This window comes from Zingiber officinale, chromosome 4B (assembly GCF_018446385.1).
Source record: "Zingiber officinale cultivar Zhangliang chromosome 4B, Zo_v1.1, whole genome shotgun sequence".
NCBI lineage: Eukaryota > Viridiplantae > Streptophyta > Magnoliopsida > Zingiberales > Zingiberaceae > Zingiber > Zingiber officinale.
Window position 1 is genome coordinate 1,145,207 of NC_055993.1, and position 18,535 is coordinate 1,163,741.

At 38.1% G+C, this 18,535-nt stretch overlaps 2 protein-coding genes across 2 annotated transcripts; both read right to left on the reverse strand.

Moving 5' to 3' along the window:
- Positions 1-5,348: 5,348 nt before the first annotated feature.
- LOC121977288 (protein G1-like7) lies at positions 5,349-6,302 on the reverse strand. Its single transcript, XM_042529877.1, has one exon. It carries the CDS (start codon positions 6,105-6,107, stop codon positions 5,472-5,474), a length of 636 nt encoding a protein of 211 aa, XP_042385811.1. The 5' UTR covers positions 6,108-6,302; the 3' UTR covers positions 5,349-5,471.
- A 3,460-nt stretch (positions 6,303-9,762) lies between these two features.
- Positions 9,763-10,799, reverse strand: LOC121977233. The gene is made up of 2 exons (XM_042529824.1): positions 10,478-10,799; positions 9,763-10,316 (listed from the first exon to the last, which is right to left on the reverse strand). The coding sequence occupies exons 1-2, from the start codon at positions 10,797-10,799 to the stop codon at positions 9,763-9,765; spliced, it is 876 nt and encodes a 291-aa protein (XP_042385758.1).
- Positions 10,800-18,535: the final 7,736 nt, after the last annotated feature.

Consider the following 18,535-nt stretch of genomic DNA (forward strand, 5'->3'; position numbering starts at 1 on the left):
AAGTCAAAATAAGAAAAAAAAAAAAAATCAACCCTTAAAACCAACGCAATCAATCATCACTATCAAGAGATTACCCGACCAAACCATTAGAACAATTGAACATCGAATCCCTCACCATTGATGAATAACTCAAGATTAAATCAATACTCTCCAGAGTCAAAATTCTTTTGCCACTTGAAGATAGTACAAGTAACTAGCTTAGTCAAGTAGTTCGACCAATTAAAACTATAATCTAATCGGACATAATGAACGTCCGGTCCGATTGAATTCTTTGATTAAACAAATAGATCGAGTAAGAGATGAGTCCCTGACAACACTTTATAAATCCAATCAAATTGTCCTTACAAGCAATTATCGATCAAGTAACAGGAGAAACTCAATCGGCTTACCATGTAAACATTTTATTGGTCCCTCAATCCAACGATCTCATTTCCTTTTTAATATCTTGTATCGTGAAAGATAAAAAAAATTCTACATATAAATTGTACATTAAAAACTTTCTATGCTAAACATCGAAATTACGGATCCATTTTAAAAATGATGTAAAAACATCTTTTGATCTATCTTTTTTTAAAACGCTTTAAAATTTATACACAAGCAAATAGTAACATTATAAAAGTTCTCTATCTATACACTAAATAACACCACGTGATTTCTCCATCTATAAATATAGGTACACCGAATAACACCACGTAATTTGCCACCTAAAACATCGATTTCATGAATGCATCTCTTGGTCACAATTTGGTATTCCTTTTAGATGAAAATATAATTCCATTATTCTATTATCCTGACCAACAAAATGATTGTATAGGTACAGGAGAGGAATCAGGAATCTAACTTAAAGATGAGTGACCTATTCATCACTCATAGTCATGAATAGAGTAATAGTACGCAAGAAGAAAATTAAGCTTTCCTATGAAAAAAATGCTTAACATTAATGGCAACATCACAAGATGCAAGGGTAAGATGCTGTATCGTGACAATCTACTATCCAAGTGACAGCTCGGCTACTCATGGGGATGATACTATTATACTAATACAAAAATTGTTAACAAAATAGGATGTTGGTGGCAAAGTAAATTAATTGGGAATAATAAAAAAGATGTTCCTATCTCAAAATGCAAAAGATGACAAAGTGAAGATGTGGATAGAAGTTTGACGAGGTGAAGATTTCATATGATCCTACAACACAAAAGTATTAGTGCTGAGAAGGACCCTCCGACGTTCAAATCAATTTTCGATAATATAGAGAATAATAAAAAACTATAGCAAAAACATTTATAATAACAAAGTTGTGCATACCTACGTATGCAGATTTGAAATCCCTTTTCTAGTGCCACTATAATATTTGTACACGTATATCAAAACGTGCACACATTTTCCCAAACATCTTATGAAAAGATAAGTCAAAAATATCCCTGATACCTTTTTTTAAAGTGAGCATGCATATCTCTAATAAAAATAAGCTGAAAGCTTCCGAAATATGATTTATCTATAGAACATGTTCTATTGTCAGTGTTGGTGCAATCGACCTCTAGGGTTTCGATGTTTGACAATATACATAAGATTGACCAATTTGATCAAAAATTAATCCAAACAGGACTTGATGTTTGAAAGAGAGAAATCTAGTCAGACTAAATAACTAGCAAAGGTAAATTCTAATCAAAGAATAAGCAGGTGAGAAATCTATTGCATGACTAGTCCAAACTAGAGGTTAGGTAAAGTGGAAGTCCTGGTGAATGAAACTAAGTGGTGGAAGTCCTGATAAATGAAGTCGGACCCTAATGAGTGAAGCTAAGTGGTGAAAGTCCTGGTGAATGAAGTCGGACTCTAGTGAGTGAAGTTAGATAGTGGAAGTCCTGATGAGTGAAGTTGGACCCTAGTGAGTGAAGGTAGGTTGTGGAAGTCTTGGTGATTGAAATCAAGCAATCGAAGTCCTAGTGAGTGAAGATGGGCAGTCCTAGGGGAGGTATGTGACCGACTGATTCCCGATCGACCGCACGTGATCGACCAAATCAGCGAATCTTGAAATCTGTTAATACTGTCTTACTTTACTGTTTTATCTATTGTACTAACTCAGTGTTGCAGGGAAACCCAACTAGGTCAACGAACCAATCGGATAACTGACATGAAATCTAGACAAATCGACAGGCTGACCGGATGTCTGGCAAGATGGTAAGTTAAGGTAAATCAATGGAAGAGAGTGACTTTGTGAGGACATGTTCCCCGTTGAGGGAACATTAGGCGTCGATCCAACTTAGATCGATTTCGAAAATCTAAATTGAGATCTTGACTAAATTCTAATATCAAGGAGACAAAATCTAATTACTACTCTGTTTTTATAAATTGTGCTGACTTTTATTTTGTAGGATAGTAAAATGTTTATTATCTCAAACTAATCTTTTCTTGCAGGAAAAAATTTTGCTAGAAAAATGATCCGGGAGCTCGAAACTGGTCCGGGCGCCCGAAATCCAAAAGTCAATCTCGTCGCAAACGTGGAGCACGCTGATGGATTGGGTCGACATCACAATCCAGGCATCCGGAAGGGATCCAAACACCCGGATCTACCTATATAAGAAGCCTTCCGCCAGAGCATGAAAGACAACTTCAATGATTGCTCTATTGCGCGCTGCTCCAAAAACACTCCTGCAACGCTACAAAGCTCCTCCGACAACCTACGACTCGGTTTCATTTTCCTTGTTGTCGATATTTTTTATAGTTTGTGTACTAAACTGTGTAATAATTTTTTTACGAATTATTAGTGATTGCCCAACGAAAACACTCACGTGCGAACTTTGGAATAAGAATCGACGAAGGCTCCGAACCAAGTAAAATTAATTTATTAGCGTTGCTTCAATTTTTCTCTTCCGCTGCGTACTAATTTATGATTTTCGACGATCGCTATTTACCTCTCTCCCCTCCCTCTAGCAAACTTTACGATCCAACAGTCAATGACACAAACCTCCAAAAAAATACGAGAAGATACATAGGTGAATCTCATTGTGTTGATCAACGTCCGCTCTACTAGGACACCCTCGCTCAGTCATGCTGAATAGAGCAATCTCCCCCAACTCGGCTTCTTCATTCAGTGGAAGGCCACCTTTTACTCAGATGGACATGTCAACCGCTCAACAAGGACGACTACTGGAAAAAGCACTGTCTATTTGTCTCTTAATCTTATGCTATCCACTTGCCCTCGCTCATCTGTTCTGCCATGCCGTCCATGCGGCCATAACTGATCCGCTCGGCCGATTTTGACACTTTGCTTGACTTTGACCTCCTTGTCAACCGATCTTTCTTACTTTGACTTGTCTTTAATGGGACCCCTCTTCATCATCATATTAGAGGAGAAAGTAAAGATGCGGGATATGATATGAGCTTTGTTAATTACTCTCACTATACCTAAATATAGCGAGGATAATTTCCACAAATGAAAACTCCACAACTCAAAATTATAATTCAATAGGCCAATAATTCTATAGGCCAAAATTATAACACTAGAACATTTAGTATAATAATTCTATAGACAAAAACAATCAATATAGATCAAAAACACAAACACAAAATAACATTCAATACAATAATACTATAAACCAACAACATATATACACATATATGTAGACACACACACACTAACATTCACAAATATGGAAGAACAATATTTAATATAATAACTTTATGGACCCAGGACATGCATGCGTATACATACAAAAACATTCCATATAATGAACCGATAAAATAACCTTATGGACTAAGGTTACATAAGAACACTCAATATAATAACCCTACATGAGGACCAAGGGCACATGCACATACTAAAACATCAAACATAACACACTTCCAAAAGAATTTAGAATGTGTACACTCAAACATCAAACACACGCAAGAACATTATTCAATAATCAATATAGTGAACCTATGGACAAATGAAGATTTAGTATAACAACCTACTAGGTGGGTGCAATCTTTGTGCAAAGAACCCAATGATAGTGCCACCAATGCAAATAGGGGGGGAGGTCCAAAGAAACTAGGAGACTCAAAACACATCTAAATCTCAAAGGAAGAAAATCCTTTAGCACCATGCTCCTACCAATGTTAAGGCCATGGTGATATATAGGAAGGCCATTAATTGTAATCCTGTATTTAATTAGGTATAACGCTCCTATACACTCATAAAAGGTTGAATGACTTGTCTACATATGCGACAAGATTTGAATTTAGGTTAAACAGATTGAGTCATAAAGAGTCAATCTATTTTTACTTCAAACTAAAAGAGTCATTATCAAACTAAAAGACCAACTTCAATATAATCTATTTACAAATTAATTATGTATATTATTTTATGCATGTAATGGAATGCGAGGGTCATACTTAGATAGCATGTTAAAGTCACAGTACCATATATGAATGATTGATTGTATAAAATTTTCAACTTTATAATTGTAACATCCTTTAATCAAGTTAATTATAGCAACTGATGGATCATTGATCACATCAATTAATCCCCGACACACCACAAGATTGTGATCTATTACGTTGATATGGTAAAGAAATATCCCCCCATATTCAAGACATGTCCATCTTCCTTTCAAGGAAGCAGTACTCTAAGCTTCGACAAGACAAGACCAGCTAGCGTCGCTCCATTCCTCTCACAATCTCTATCTCGTAGTTCGTACCCCACCGAGACTGGAACTACAGGCTTGCTCCACTTTGGACTAGTATTTAGGTTTTGATGAGCTGAGAAGTAGCAGTGGAAAGGCACTTCCAAACAAGTTTTAGACGCCACTGTAGTTCTTGGCTTCATCACTACGATCAGCTCAGCTGAGTTGAGCTGTGGAAAAGTATGAGGAAGTGAAGTGAGAGCAGTTGGTGGATTTGGACAGAAGCACAAGAATGGTTCAGGGATGTTACTAAAAAAGGGCATTAAATTAAACAGAGCCAGTGTGGAAAGAGACAGTGAGTGAGTGAGAGAGAGAGAGAAGAATTGAAGGAGAAGAAGAAGGTATAGAATAAGAGGGAGGCCTGCCGTTTGTCCAAAGACTACTTCTTTTATGTTTCTTTTCAGTGGGCATGCAGAAGCTGAGAGGAAGAGGAGGAAGACGAGAGCACGTGTGGGTTCTGAGGAAGACTTGCAGGTTCAGATTCGGCCGCATTATTTATATATAAATATATATATTTGTAGGGGGACCAAGACATGATGGATTTCTTCTCGATCTCTCCCAACGCCGCAGCAGCAGCAGCAGCATTATGGAAACCAAACCTAGTACTTCATTGAAGAAGAACCCTAATTAACTTATGAAGGTGTCGGCTGCAATGCTTTGCTTGTCCTCTTTTGGTAGTTTAAATGAGGATCGGAAGAGTGTAATAGATGAACAGATCATAAGTAATTACATTCAATTCAATCCGGAGATTAAGATTTAAGAGTCGTCAAATACTAGCTAGCTAACTAACAGAGTGAGGAGTGGTGATCAAGGAGGAGTGGAGGAGCCTCTCACCGGGGGAGCGGCGGGGCCGGAACCGTCGCCGGAGCTTCCGCCGCTGAGAGCGGCGGAAGAGGAAGACTCGCCGCCGCGGCTGGTGGCGGCGGAGGATGAGGCGGCGGCGGCGGAGGATGAGGCCGGCGGGGGGCGTTTGCGCTTCTTCTTCTCGTAGGGGATGCCTCGGGCCTTGGCCTGGGTCTCGCGGACGTCGCGGAGGAAGATGCGGACGGCGCGGGCGGCGAAGGGGTTGGTCTCCGGGGTGCCGCCGGACTCCTCGTAGGCGGCGCGGAGGCGGCCGATGAGGGCGTCGAGGGAGCCCCAGGCCTGGCGGAGCGGGCAGGCGCAGGGGCCCGGCGGGTTCGGGTGGCCGTAGAAGGCGCAGCCGGCGCCGTGCACCTTCGTCTTCCCGAACTGGTCCAGGTACCGCAGGAACTCGATGACGTGCGCGCCGCTGCACCGCGCCAGCGCCAGCGGCGGCTTGTGGTTCCGCAGGTACGTCAGGAACGTGTTCCAGTCCCGCCGCTTCTGCGACTCGTACCGACTCGGCTGCTGCCCCGCCGCCGCCGCCGCCGCCGCCTGACCTCCTGACGACGTCGCACCGCCCTCTCCGCCCGCCGAGTCCATGCTCTTAGCTTCTCCGACACCGGCGGCTGCTTAAAGCTGTTCTTTAGAGGTGGAATTAAAAAGCAAAAAATAGCAGCAGAAGGAGGAAGAGGAAGAGGAGGAGGAGGAGGAAGAACAGCAGCAACAGGAGGAGGGAGGTGGGAGTAGTGGTTCACGTGGTGGCCCTGGGGGACACAGGCCTCAGACGAGAGGAGCGGTGGAATAGTCACCGCTGTAGGGAGGAGATGGCAAAGTAATAAATTAATAATAATAATAATAATAATTAATAATAATAATAATAAAAGGAAAAAGGGAACAGGAAAGGAGGATGGATGGTCGTCCGTTTCGAACCAACAAACAATGCTGGATGGGTGCCCCCAAATTATGGGACAAATTAAAATGAATCACAGATCAGAAATAAAAGTTAGGTTGAGTTGATGAGTACGAAGTAGAGTTATTATTTTAAGATAAATTAAAATTTCGAATTTTAATAAAATTTTAAAAAATATTTTTCTTATTAATAAATTATAATTTATTAATTTATTTTTTCATAGATAATTATAGGGTCAATCGTATGGAGTTGTTGGATGATAAATTCTATCTTTTAATAGACAGACTAGAGAAATAAAAACAAAAAAACAAAACTTATAGAATACACAAAAACAAAAGTTGAAAGACAAACAACAAAGATAAAGAATGAAAACGGTTTATTATATGATTTACCAGAATAATTAAAACAACATCGTTTTTTTTATTTATTTGGTATCATCAAAAGATATTTTCTTAAAAAATATTAAAATAATATTACAGTTTTAATTTTATATCTAAAATAACTACTTTACTTTATTTTAGATTTGTTTTGTATAAAACATGGCAACTACTTTGTACAAAAACGACTCAAACTGTTTAACTAACTAAAACCCAACCAAAATAACTCACTGTCTTAATATTAATTATAATAGTTTTAAGGTGGAGTGTAGAAAATTATATATAGAATGTTATTTTGATTTTTAAAAATTCAAAATGATACGGTGTTAGACGTCTTTTGTGCTTGGATGTCCTTTGGATAGTTCTGGTTTAGACGTCTTTTATACTTGTAGTAAAAAGCTTTTTCCTTTTTTTATTACACTTTTAAAATTATATCCTCGTAATAAAAATAAAATGATTTCATAAGATTATCCCTTATTTGATGACTGTGTTTTAAGTGAAGAATTCATATTTACTGATATGCTAATGATTTAACAATATAATTTAAATTAAGAGTTTGTAATTGGTGAGATGGTTGAAAAATTAAAGTCATGAAATGTAAATGATAAATCAAGTAGATTTAGTTTGAATTTTTACAAAATTTCAATCTCATAATACCAAAATTTTTGGTACATAACATATACCAATATATACTATTTATATCAAAAATTTAGTATATTAAAAATTTTGATAAGTATTATATCGTACCTAACTATTTGGTATCATTTGAATGATTGATTTATTATTTTTGGGATTTTGATATATACCAAAATATTGAATAAATTTTCTTTTAAAAATCAATGTGGTGTAAAAATCAGTATGAGATTCTATTCCGATTCTACCCATCTTGTTCCAATCCTACAGTAAAAAATCAATTCTGCAACCCATTTTTATACCGTACATCACACCAAAAGGTCACTGTCTGCTTGCGGTGGAGATTCATGTGGTAAAAGGTGATTCGCTCGTCCCCAGCGTCCCCGTCAACTCGTCTTTAGGTCAACACAGAGGAGGTAAATCACGGGTGACTACTAGCCATTAGTGCAAATGGCCAAGACATGGGGGAGGTTATGCTAGGTCACGCCAAGTTTCAACCCCAAGACCTCATATGGCAACAGTCCATGCCTTAACCATCGCACCGCCCTGAGGGGACAGGAGATTCAATGTCTATGGGAGACGGTGATCGAGAGCTATAGGTAGCGCTGTATTTTTCTTGAACTCCAAGTAAGTATCTTCTCAACAGGTAATGATCCTGTCCGAAAATAGGAAGGTGGAAAATTGAGGATGTAGCGACTTCGCTGACTTGCTGTAAATCTCGCTCCGATCTATAAAACAAGTAACGTCAGTGCCGAGCTAGAGAAGAGGTTCTGACGTTGGCCCTCCGACGCTCAAGTTAGTTACCGGAATAGTGGAATAAAGTGGAGCAACAGTAACCCTAGCGCAAACAATGAATAACGCATACTTTCGTCAGCACTTGGACCTCCTTTATATAGAGCCCTGGTGGACGACGTGGACGCTCCTCGAGATGTGGACACGTTCTCCAATGTGTCATATGAAAGAACATTTCAGGAAAGTACCTCTGACATCATATCTTAAAAGGACATGCATATCCTTGACAAAACAGTAGGAGTTTCCACCGTACGATATGCTTGTAGACATGAGCGACACTATCTCCCAAAAAGATATCGAGAGATATGACACTGGTCTCACTACTTGGCCACAAAGTTATATAGCCATAGTACATATTTTCCAGAATCAACCAACAAAAGAAATACCAATTAATTACTCATCAAAACAATGGATAAAATCAATTGACTCAAAGAAAAAGTCAGACAGTTTTAAAATTGAATCCTCTAGGCATTGAACAACAAGAAAAGATACAGTTATGATATCATCTTCTTCAAAACCTAACATGCCAAAGTTTTCACCTTAGCATTGAAAATTATCAACACCAAAACAAGCTAGGGGTCGAAGAATCAAACACCAAGCATAGTTCTGATGTGAAACATTAAAAAACACAAGAAATTTACGAGCCGAAAAAACATTAGAAGCCCCAAATGCATTGCAATAGAATGAAGAAATCAAAACGGAATTTAGGGGTTTTGAAACCAACTCCTCCATGCGTCGAACATACAACATAAGGAAGCTTAGGGGAAACAACATCGGGTAGAATAAAAATAAAAAGGAAACATAAACACTCACCGAATGCAGAGAGGTTGCTTTACACGAAAGATTGAAAGGGATTGGAGGGCAAGATGAGGGAATTTTTCTAGATTCTTATCAATTTGGAGACACGAGTTCTGCGAGTGAAAGAGAATACAGTGGGGACTAGAATCTTGCAGCACAGGAAAAAGTTCCAGGGAATACAGTGATACCTTATGCAAAAAAAAAAAAAAAAAAAAAACATTGAAGAAGGAAGAAGAAGAACTTACCAATATCTGAGAGTCTTGCATCAGGCGCATCTCATGCGGGTAGGAATAGAGCACAACACATTCTGGTAGAGCCATCGACTCCTAGTCGTAAACCTCTTGAGGAAATTTATTTTCTGCCACATCATTGTCATATTAAAAACCTGTACTCATTTTAAAAACCTCTCCCCACTATCATAAACCTCTCCAATACTTTTTATAACCCCACTATCAATGTTTTTATTTTTATTTTTATTTTTCACATATCTGTATTTATAATTTCATTTACTCTATATATATAATAATAATTAATATTTTAATTTAATTTATAATTTTATTAGTATTTTAATTTTTTTACATTTATTTATGTAAAAATAATAATTTGATAAAAATAAATAAAAAAATTGATTAATCATGTAGTAAAGAGAAGTGGTGCAAGATTAAGAGTTTCATGATGTATTACAAAATATTGTATAAAATAAAACATTAGATAATTAAGTGCTTCAAAATTAATAAATTACTCTTTATTCATCGCAGTCATAGTGTGTCCATATGTGCTCAACTAAGTCAACTCGAAGTTGATGATGCACTTGATTATCACGTAGCTCGCAATTTTTCCTTATGTACTCTCGGAATTCTTCTGTCGAACCTTGATTTATCTGTGTAAGAGGATCATTACTATCTTCATCTGACCAATTTCTTACTGCATCCCCCTCGTCCTCAACTATCATGTTATCCAAAATTATACACGTAAGCATGATATCCTTCAAGTTACTCTTGTACCAAAATCGACAAGGACCTCTGACTATCGCCCAACGAGATTGGAGCACCCTAAATGCCTGCTCGACATCGTTTCTTGTAGCCTCCTGTCTTTCCTTGAACTTCTCTCTCTTGGGATCTTGGGGACAGGGAAAGCTCTTGACGAAAGTAGCCAATTGCGGATAGATCTCGTCTGTTAGATAATATCCTTTCGTATATTGTATGTCATTTATTGTAAAATTAACCTCTGTTGCATTTCCTTGTAATATATTGTTAAATAAAGGTGATTCGTTAAGCACGTTGATATCATTTCGCGATCCTGCACCCCAAAAAAAAAATGTCATATCCACAAGTCTGCCGATGCAACTGCTTCAAGAATAATTGTTGGGACTCCATGATCGCCTCGAGTAAACTGACATTTCCAAGCAACCGGACAATTTTTCCATTCCCAATGCATACAATCAAGGCTACCTAACATACCAGGGAAACCATGTCTCTGTTCATGCATTTGGAGCAAACGTTGAATGTCAGTAGCATTGAGTCTTCTCAAGTATCGTGCCCCAAATACATCAATTACACATCGACAGAAGTTGAACAAGTATTCGATGAAAGTTTTTTCAGCAACTCGTAGGTACTCATCATAATGGTCGGCAAGGGCTCCATACGCCAATTGACGGATAGCAGCTGTACATTTTTGAAGTGGCGATAAACCTTTTTTGCCAGTTGCATCGACCCTCAACTGGAAATATTCAGAATGATTTTGCAAAGCTTCGACTATACGAAGGAATAACTCTCTTCGCATGCGGAATCGACGCCGGAATACTTCGCTATGAAATATCGGTGCATCAGTGAAGTAATCATCAACAAGACGAGTATGCCCGGCTTCACGATCTCGATCCAAATACCTTCTTTTATGTCTTCCGCTGAAAGTACTTTGAGCTCACTCAAGTAGCATTTGTTGTTGTTCAAGTATCAATAACATCATTTCCTGATCCGTATCGTCCATCAACTCTTCTTCAAAGAGTTTATTGATCATATTGCTATTGAAGTGATTTGGATCATAAGACATATTGTAATAGAGAATGAAAAAAAAATGAAGGCAATAAAATTATTAGAGAAAAATGAGTACAATTGATAATAAAAATGAGGAGTTGAACCTTGTATTTAAAAGGAAAAAATATAACGGCTATATAAAATACTAATTATTATTTTACTAGCCGTTTGAAAACAACGGCTATATAATTAATTCCATGGGTCATGCAATAACAGATAATTTAAAAGTCAATTTAATGAAAACTAAATTACATAATTTGATAAAATAACATTACATAAGATAGTGCAATTAAAAAATAACATACAAAATAAAAATATAAGTCTACTCCAGACCCCATTTCATTTTAATCATTTGACAAGCATGACTATGTATACGAAGTTGCTCCTCCGTCATTCCTACGATATCTTTCATAAGAATTTCATACTCACGTTGGAAGGCTTCCGATTTCTTATTTTCATTAGCAGTATCCAAAGTCTCTAATTTTCACTGATTGTACTCTATAAATTTTTCTAATGTTTTCTCCATCTTTTCTTTAAGATCTTCGAATATTGTAGATTTGGTTTTACCCTTCCTCTTAGATTCCTTTTGGCCATTTAGACGAGTGTGGACTTCGTAGTCTTCCACATCAATACTCGTATTTGGATTAGAAGATGATGTGTATGCTCCTGATTCAGATGTCCTTGCCTTTTTTCCATACCGATTATCACTTGATTGTGGAGCATACTTTTCGCATTCTCTAAGAATTCTCCACACATGTTCGTACTTGAAAGACTTGTTCTTTTTATTACTCATCCACTCTTCGTGTGCCTTTGTTAGTATGTCATCGTGTTACGCTCCGCAAGTGTACGGAAATGTTGCAAGTAATATAAAAGATTATCGTATCCACAGGGACTAGAATAAGCACTAGAAATGTCTCAATGCGAATTAGCTAAACAACTATCCAATCGTTTCAAAAGCAAAGTAAAGGTAAACAAATCTAATATTAGAGATCAACAAACAAGAGTTTAGTGTTTTGGGTTATGATAAAGGGAGATTCTAGGAGTTTCGGTTTCTTTGTAAGATTTCTTGAATGTAAATGGTTCACCAATTCTTATTCCTCAATTTCCAAACATGTAGAAAGTTGTCGGTTCCCTCTTGCAATAGACAACCGGCTAAGGACTGAGAAATGTATCTAAATAGGATTAATTAGACATGAACATACGTTGTCCTTACATAGAAGCGCACCTATTACTATGCCTTCCTCGGATATCAACATAGAAGCCCACAACTTATTAATCTATAAAGATACAAGAAGCTAATCATAGAATCCATCCTACTCTCTTGAATATTCCTATTTCCTCTTCAAGATTATCTCTCAAACGTCCTTACACGGGCTTGCACCTGTCACGTGGATCCCTCGGATGATCGAGTGAGAGTTTATCTTTACCAAGTCCATAAAAAATCCAAACAATCAATCAAGAATGAGAATTAAGCACAAACCACCATCAATCATTCAAGATCTAATTGATACAAGCAAGATAATGTCATTGAAACAAGAAAATGGCAAATCCATAAGAGATTACATCAATCCATCATACAAATACTCCCTTAATCCTATAATACAAGATCTACTCCATGAATCGAGGAAGAAAACCCGAAGAAATAGAGATTACAAGCATTCCTTGAATCTCCCAATCCAAGAAACCAAGAAAAGGGAGAAAGAGAAAACTTATCTACAAAGAAGCTTCGTCTTCGGATCCAATCCACGCTCCGGAGTCGAAATCATCGAGATCTCCCTTAGAATCGCCCAGAAATCCTCCCAAGAATGGGAGGAAACCACCAAATCTTGCTTTCTCCCAAAGGGGGAGAGATCCCCTTTCAATTCATGAAGAAGGGTTTAAATAGAGGAGGGAATCGGGCGCCACACGGCCCCGTGACCGTGTGAGATTCACACGCCATGTCCATTCCCTTCCTGCCAATCTGCACTGCAGTGTGACCCCACACGCCGTAACCCTTCGCTCTCGAAATGTTACACTGTGGTGCACACCACACCCGCTTGGTCTCTGGAATGTTACACTAGTGGTGCACACGCCACACTGCTTGGTCTCTGGAAGTCTCACACTGCCGTGTAGATCCACACGGCCATGTAAGGCTTCTGCTCTGGTTGGCTTCACACGGCAGTGAGGTTCACACGGCCATGTCATCTTCCTCTTCTTGGTGCCAAACTCCACACGGCCCGAGCTCCATCCAGTGCATGGCCGTGTGAGGTACTCCCTTCGCTTCCTCCAATGCATGCCCAAAGATGTAGATTCTTCACCAAATCGACTCCTGTGTACAGAAAATGCACAAAAAGCATATCTCCGAACCAAAAGAGTAAATATGCTAAAAGGAAAGCTGGAAGTATAAAAATGCATAGATCAAGCATGCTCAAAGTATGTAAATGTGCGTAAAAACATGCATAAAAGAGTATATAATCTACGCACATCACATCGTCACTCCAACCGCTTGCACGGTTACTATGCCACTTATTATAGATTCCACTAAACTCGCTCACCAACCTTTGGAAGTTAAAGAAATGTGATTTTACCTGCTTCATTGTCTCTCCACATTACTAGCAGGCCGATGTCCGTTGTACTCCTCTATGATACATTTCCAGAAAGCTTCCTCCTTCTGTGCATTGCCAATCACTGGATCGGTGCTTACAGAGATCCATGACCTTGCAAGCACCTTGTCCTCTTCTAGTGACCAAGCTATCTTCTTCTTCTTCGCATCATCGTCATAGCCTGTCTTGTATATTTATATATTCTAAATGCATGATAGACGAATAAAATAAATGCGGAAAAAACTTACAGCGATCTCCCGCAGATCCGCAATCGGCAATGGCGAAACTCGCTGTCGGAAGAGCGATCACAGGATCGGAAAGCCCTCCGCAATTTCACAAACCAAATCCCACCGCCTCAGATGTTCTCCTCTTACTCTCGTCTCCAACGCACCCTGATTGTCCTCTGATCCTTGGACGCATCTCCTTTATATAGGGAAATAAACCAGGGGCATAATGGACATTTTCCATTATGAGTAGTGGGGAACATGGGCCACGTTCCCCACTATCCCCATTTCCAACATCTCCCACTCGTCCAAGGTAAGTCACTAAGACTAGTTCATTCAGGTAAGTCACAAAGACTTAATAAGTCACATAGACTATTAGAGAGTTTAGTCACATAGACCATATGAGAACATCCAATCCATACTTAGAGAAAATGGTTCGTGCGACAGCAAGCACACTGAGCGATAGTTGCTAAGAAGATTGTTACACCTTGACTTAGCCGCTCGTTGAGCAATCAATGCTAATAAAGTTGTTACACTTTGTTTAGCTGCTCAAATAAATTAGAGACACACTCTTCATGGCACATAGCCTCTTTCCTGATGGCACATAGCCTTTATCCAGAATACATCCAATCTTCAAGTGACACACAGTCATTATTTTGAAGATATCCATGTCTTGCTATTTACCCAGATTAAATAATTTTCATTTACATCGATATGAACATCTCTAATCCCTTATAATGACCATTATGTCATGAGCATATTCCATATCCAATATTCACATTCATTTCCGTACATAACAGAAATGGGTCGACCAGTGAATAACAACAAAAGATGTAAATATATTTAATCTTCCTTTTTAGCTAGAATCAATTCATTTTAATCAGTCGCTTTCCTAGTTATACTCCATAGACCGAATCATCCATAGTCATAGGATACACGCTAAAGTAGCAGACACTGATTAAAACTTCAAGTAAACAGCTAAATAGTCACTAAGGCAAAAATTGAGATTAACATATAATCTCAAAGGTCTCACATAGTAGAGAAACAGGGATTCATTCTCCTACTACCTTTATTGTCGCAATAGCACATGTGGTATGAATCACATGCTACGATGTTATTCTTTTTACTAAAAAGAGCGCATGTTGTCTTCAAATTTAACATCGTACAGATTTTGATCTAGACATACTTAACATCTAATCCGAAATTCAACATATGAATTCTAATCTGGCCTTCAACAGGTTCAGTAAATGGTGGGTTCATTTACTTAGATCATTATTTACACATAAATGATCTCATCTTGACACAATTATCAAGGCGACCTCAACTTATGAATCTGTCTCTAATTTCATAATTTCAGCTACGTAAGTTGTTTCATAAGTAACGGTCTTACCCCTATTTGTACTTAACAAACAGAGATGATTGTCCATGTGAGTGGACCAATCTCCACCTGCCAACATGCTCACCGAGATCTTATATGAATGTAACAAATACAACATATACACTGAATAAATTATGGCAAATTATACAATCATAACACAAATTCTGATTGTTATTTCAATATTGTTACATTCTACGAAGTCCCAAAGACTTTACATGTTCTTTAAATGACTCTTTAGTCATTGGCTTAGTAAAAGGATCTGCAAGCATAACACGTGTAGGGACATACTCAAGAATGACTTTTCTTTTAGCCACAATATCCCTTACAAAATTATATTTAATTTCTATATGCTTGCCTTTGCTATGATATTTGGGATACTTGGAAAAAGCTATTGCAGCTTGATTGTTACAGTAGACAGTTACTGGACTCCCACTATCCTCAGCAATTTTCATATGCTCCAGAAACCTTCTCAACCAGACTGCTTCTTGCACAGCTGCTGAACATGCCACATATTCAGCTTCCATAGTCGACAAAGCTACACAAGCTTGTTTCTTGCTGTTCCAGAAGATGGCGCCACCATTCAGCAAGAATGCATAGCTTGATGTGGATTTTCTATCATCCAGGTCTCCAGCCCAATCTGCATCTGAATAACCTTTCAGATTAATATCTGATCCTTGAAAACAGAGACAATAATCTGTTGTCACCTTCAGATATCTGAATATCCTTTTTACTGCCTTCCAGTGTCTCGGTTCTAGGTTTGACTGGAAGCGACTGACCAAGCCCACAACATAGCTGATATCGGGACGTGTACACAACATAGTGTACATCAAACTACCAATAGCACTGGCATATGATTTTTTATTCATCTCAGCTATTTCCTTTGGAGTTTTAGGACACATACTCTTGCTCAACACAGTACCTTTCACAATAGGTGTATGTTCTATGTTGCAATTAGACATGCTGAAATGATGTAACATCTTATTTATATAAGACTCTTGTGACAGACCCAAAAGTCTTTTATGATGATCTCTTAGGATCTTCACTCCTAAGATGTATTCAGCTTCTCCCATATCTATTGTATCAAACTGTGACGACAGCCACTTCTTGACTTCATTCACATATCCTATGTCATTTCCAGCTATAAGCATATCATCAACATATAATGATAAAATGACATACTTTCCTTTTTCTCTTTTCAAGAAAACACAATGATCCTCATTGATCATCTCGAAACCATAAGATAAAACGACTTCGTTAAATCTTATGTTCCATTGTCTTGACGCTTGCTTTAGCCCATATATAGACTTTCTAAGTCTACATACTTTTTGCTCTTGACCTTCAGCAATGAAACCTTCTAGTTGAACCATATAGATTTCTTCATCAAGATCACCATTAAGGAAGGCGATTTTTACATCCATTTGATGTAATTCCAAGTCATAATGTGCCAACAAAGGCCAAAATAACTCTTATTGATACAAATTTTACTACATGAGAAAATGTCTCTTCAAAGTCAATACCCTCCATTTGGGTATATCCTTTTGCAACTAAACGAGCTTTGTATCTGTTAATCGATCCATCTGCTTTCCTCTGTATTTTGATAATTCATTTATTCCCAATAACCCTTCGGCCCGGAGGAAGATCGACTAAGTCCCAAACATGATTTTGAATCATGGACTCCATTTCTTCAACCATTGCAGCTTTCCATTTTTCTCTAACTCTACATCCCAATGCTTCCTCAATGGATTGAGGTTCGTCATCGTCAATTGGAACCAACGCCTCATTCTCAATATCAAACATCTTCTTAGGTTTGATCTTACGAACACTTCTCCGTAAGTTGGGCTGTTGAGAAGTCAACTCATGACTCGGCATATCACTCTCACTCGGTTGACTAGACTCATGTATCCCTTTTGACACCTCTCTCGTTGATAATATCTCATCCTCCTCAAATAGAGGAACATTTTTATCAACATCACCTCTGATTGGGAACTCTGTTTCGAGAAAAGTCGCATCTCTCGAGTCTATTTCGGAGATAGTTCCATCTAGTTACTCACCTATAAAAACATAACCTTTGGAGGTCTCATGATATCTTATAAAGATACATTTCTTACCTCTAGGCCCTAGTTTTCCATACTTGTGAGAACTATCATGAACATAAGCAGCTGACCCCCAGGATCTCAGATTACTCAAATCTGGTTTTCTGCCTGTCCAACGTTCATATGGGGTAGATGGAACTGACTTTGAAGGCACTTTGTTAAGTATATAGGCTGCAGTTAATAATGCATCTCCCCAATAAGAGATTGGCAAATTAGCTTGTGCCATCATAGACCTAACCATTTCAAGAAGAGTCCTATTTCTTCTTTCAGCTACCCCATTTTGCTGTGGAGTTCCAGAGATTGTTAACGGTCTAATAATCCCTCTATCATTACATATTGTCTTGAACATATCAGACAAATACTCCCCTCCACGGCGAGTGCGTAAAGCCTTAACTTTACGTTCCGTTTGATTCTCAACTTCGTTCATATAATGAATGAAGCAATCTAATGCTTCAGATTTGTGAGAAATCAAATACACATGACCGAACCTAGAGAAATCATCAATAAATATAATGAAATAGGAAGCTCCATGTCTAGCCTTCACATTCATTGGACCACAAATGTCCGAATGAATTAACTGCAATGTTGATTCAAATCTAATAGCCTTACCAAATGATTTCCTAGTTACTTTTCCAGCAAGACAATGCTCACATATAGACAATTGAATCTTAGCTCGAGTGCCCAATAGACCCTCTCTACCTAATCGATTCATACGTTCTTGTCCTATGTGTCCTAATCTAGCATGTCAAACCTCATCAGTTATATCTGCATCACTAGTTAAAGCAATGTTTGAAAAACAACCATCAATAGCATAATTGACATCTGGTTCTACATCAAGAACCATAAAACCATTTGTTAAAAAACCATATCCGATTGACACTGAGTCAATCTTAAGTTCAACAAAGCGACTGTAAAAATTAATACAATACCTTAAATCAAGAAGATACGTAACGGAAACAAGATTCTGTTAAATTTCAGGAGCATACAAGACATCATGTAGAAATAAAAGTCTACCACCACGTAGGTTGAGTTTGCAAGTGCCGACTCCTTTGACTTCAACTCTTGCATTATTTCCCACATAGATCCACTTGTTGCCAGCTGGTACCCGACGGTACTCAACAAATGTAACTCGTTCCCGAGCTACATGGTTGGTTGCTCCCGAATCTATAATCCACAAAGGATAAGAATCAGCTAACAACACTGAACTA

Bases quoted from the DNA above. Each gene is read 5' to 3' on its own strand.
- LOC121977288 (XM_042529877.1), bottom strand. From the start codon at position 6,107: ATGGACTCGGCGGGCGGAGAGGGCGGTGCGACGTCGTCAGGAGGTCAG.
- LOC121977233 (XM_042529824.1), bottom strand. From the start codon at position 10,799: ATGCGAAGAGAGTTATTCCTTCGTATAGTCGAAGCTTTGCAAAATCAT. The intron at 10,317-10,477 runs GTATGTTAGGTA...TTTGGGGTGCAG, and splicing joins ACAGAGACATGGTTTCCCTG to GATCGCGAAATGATATCAAC.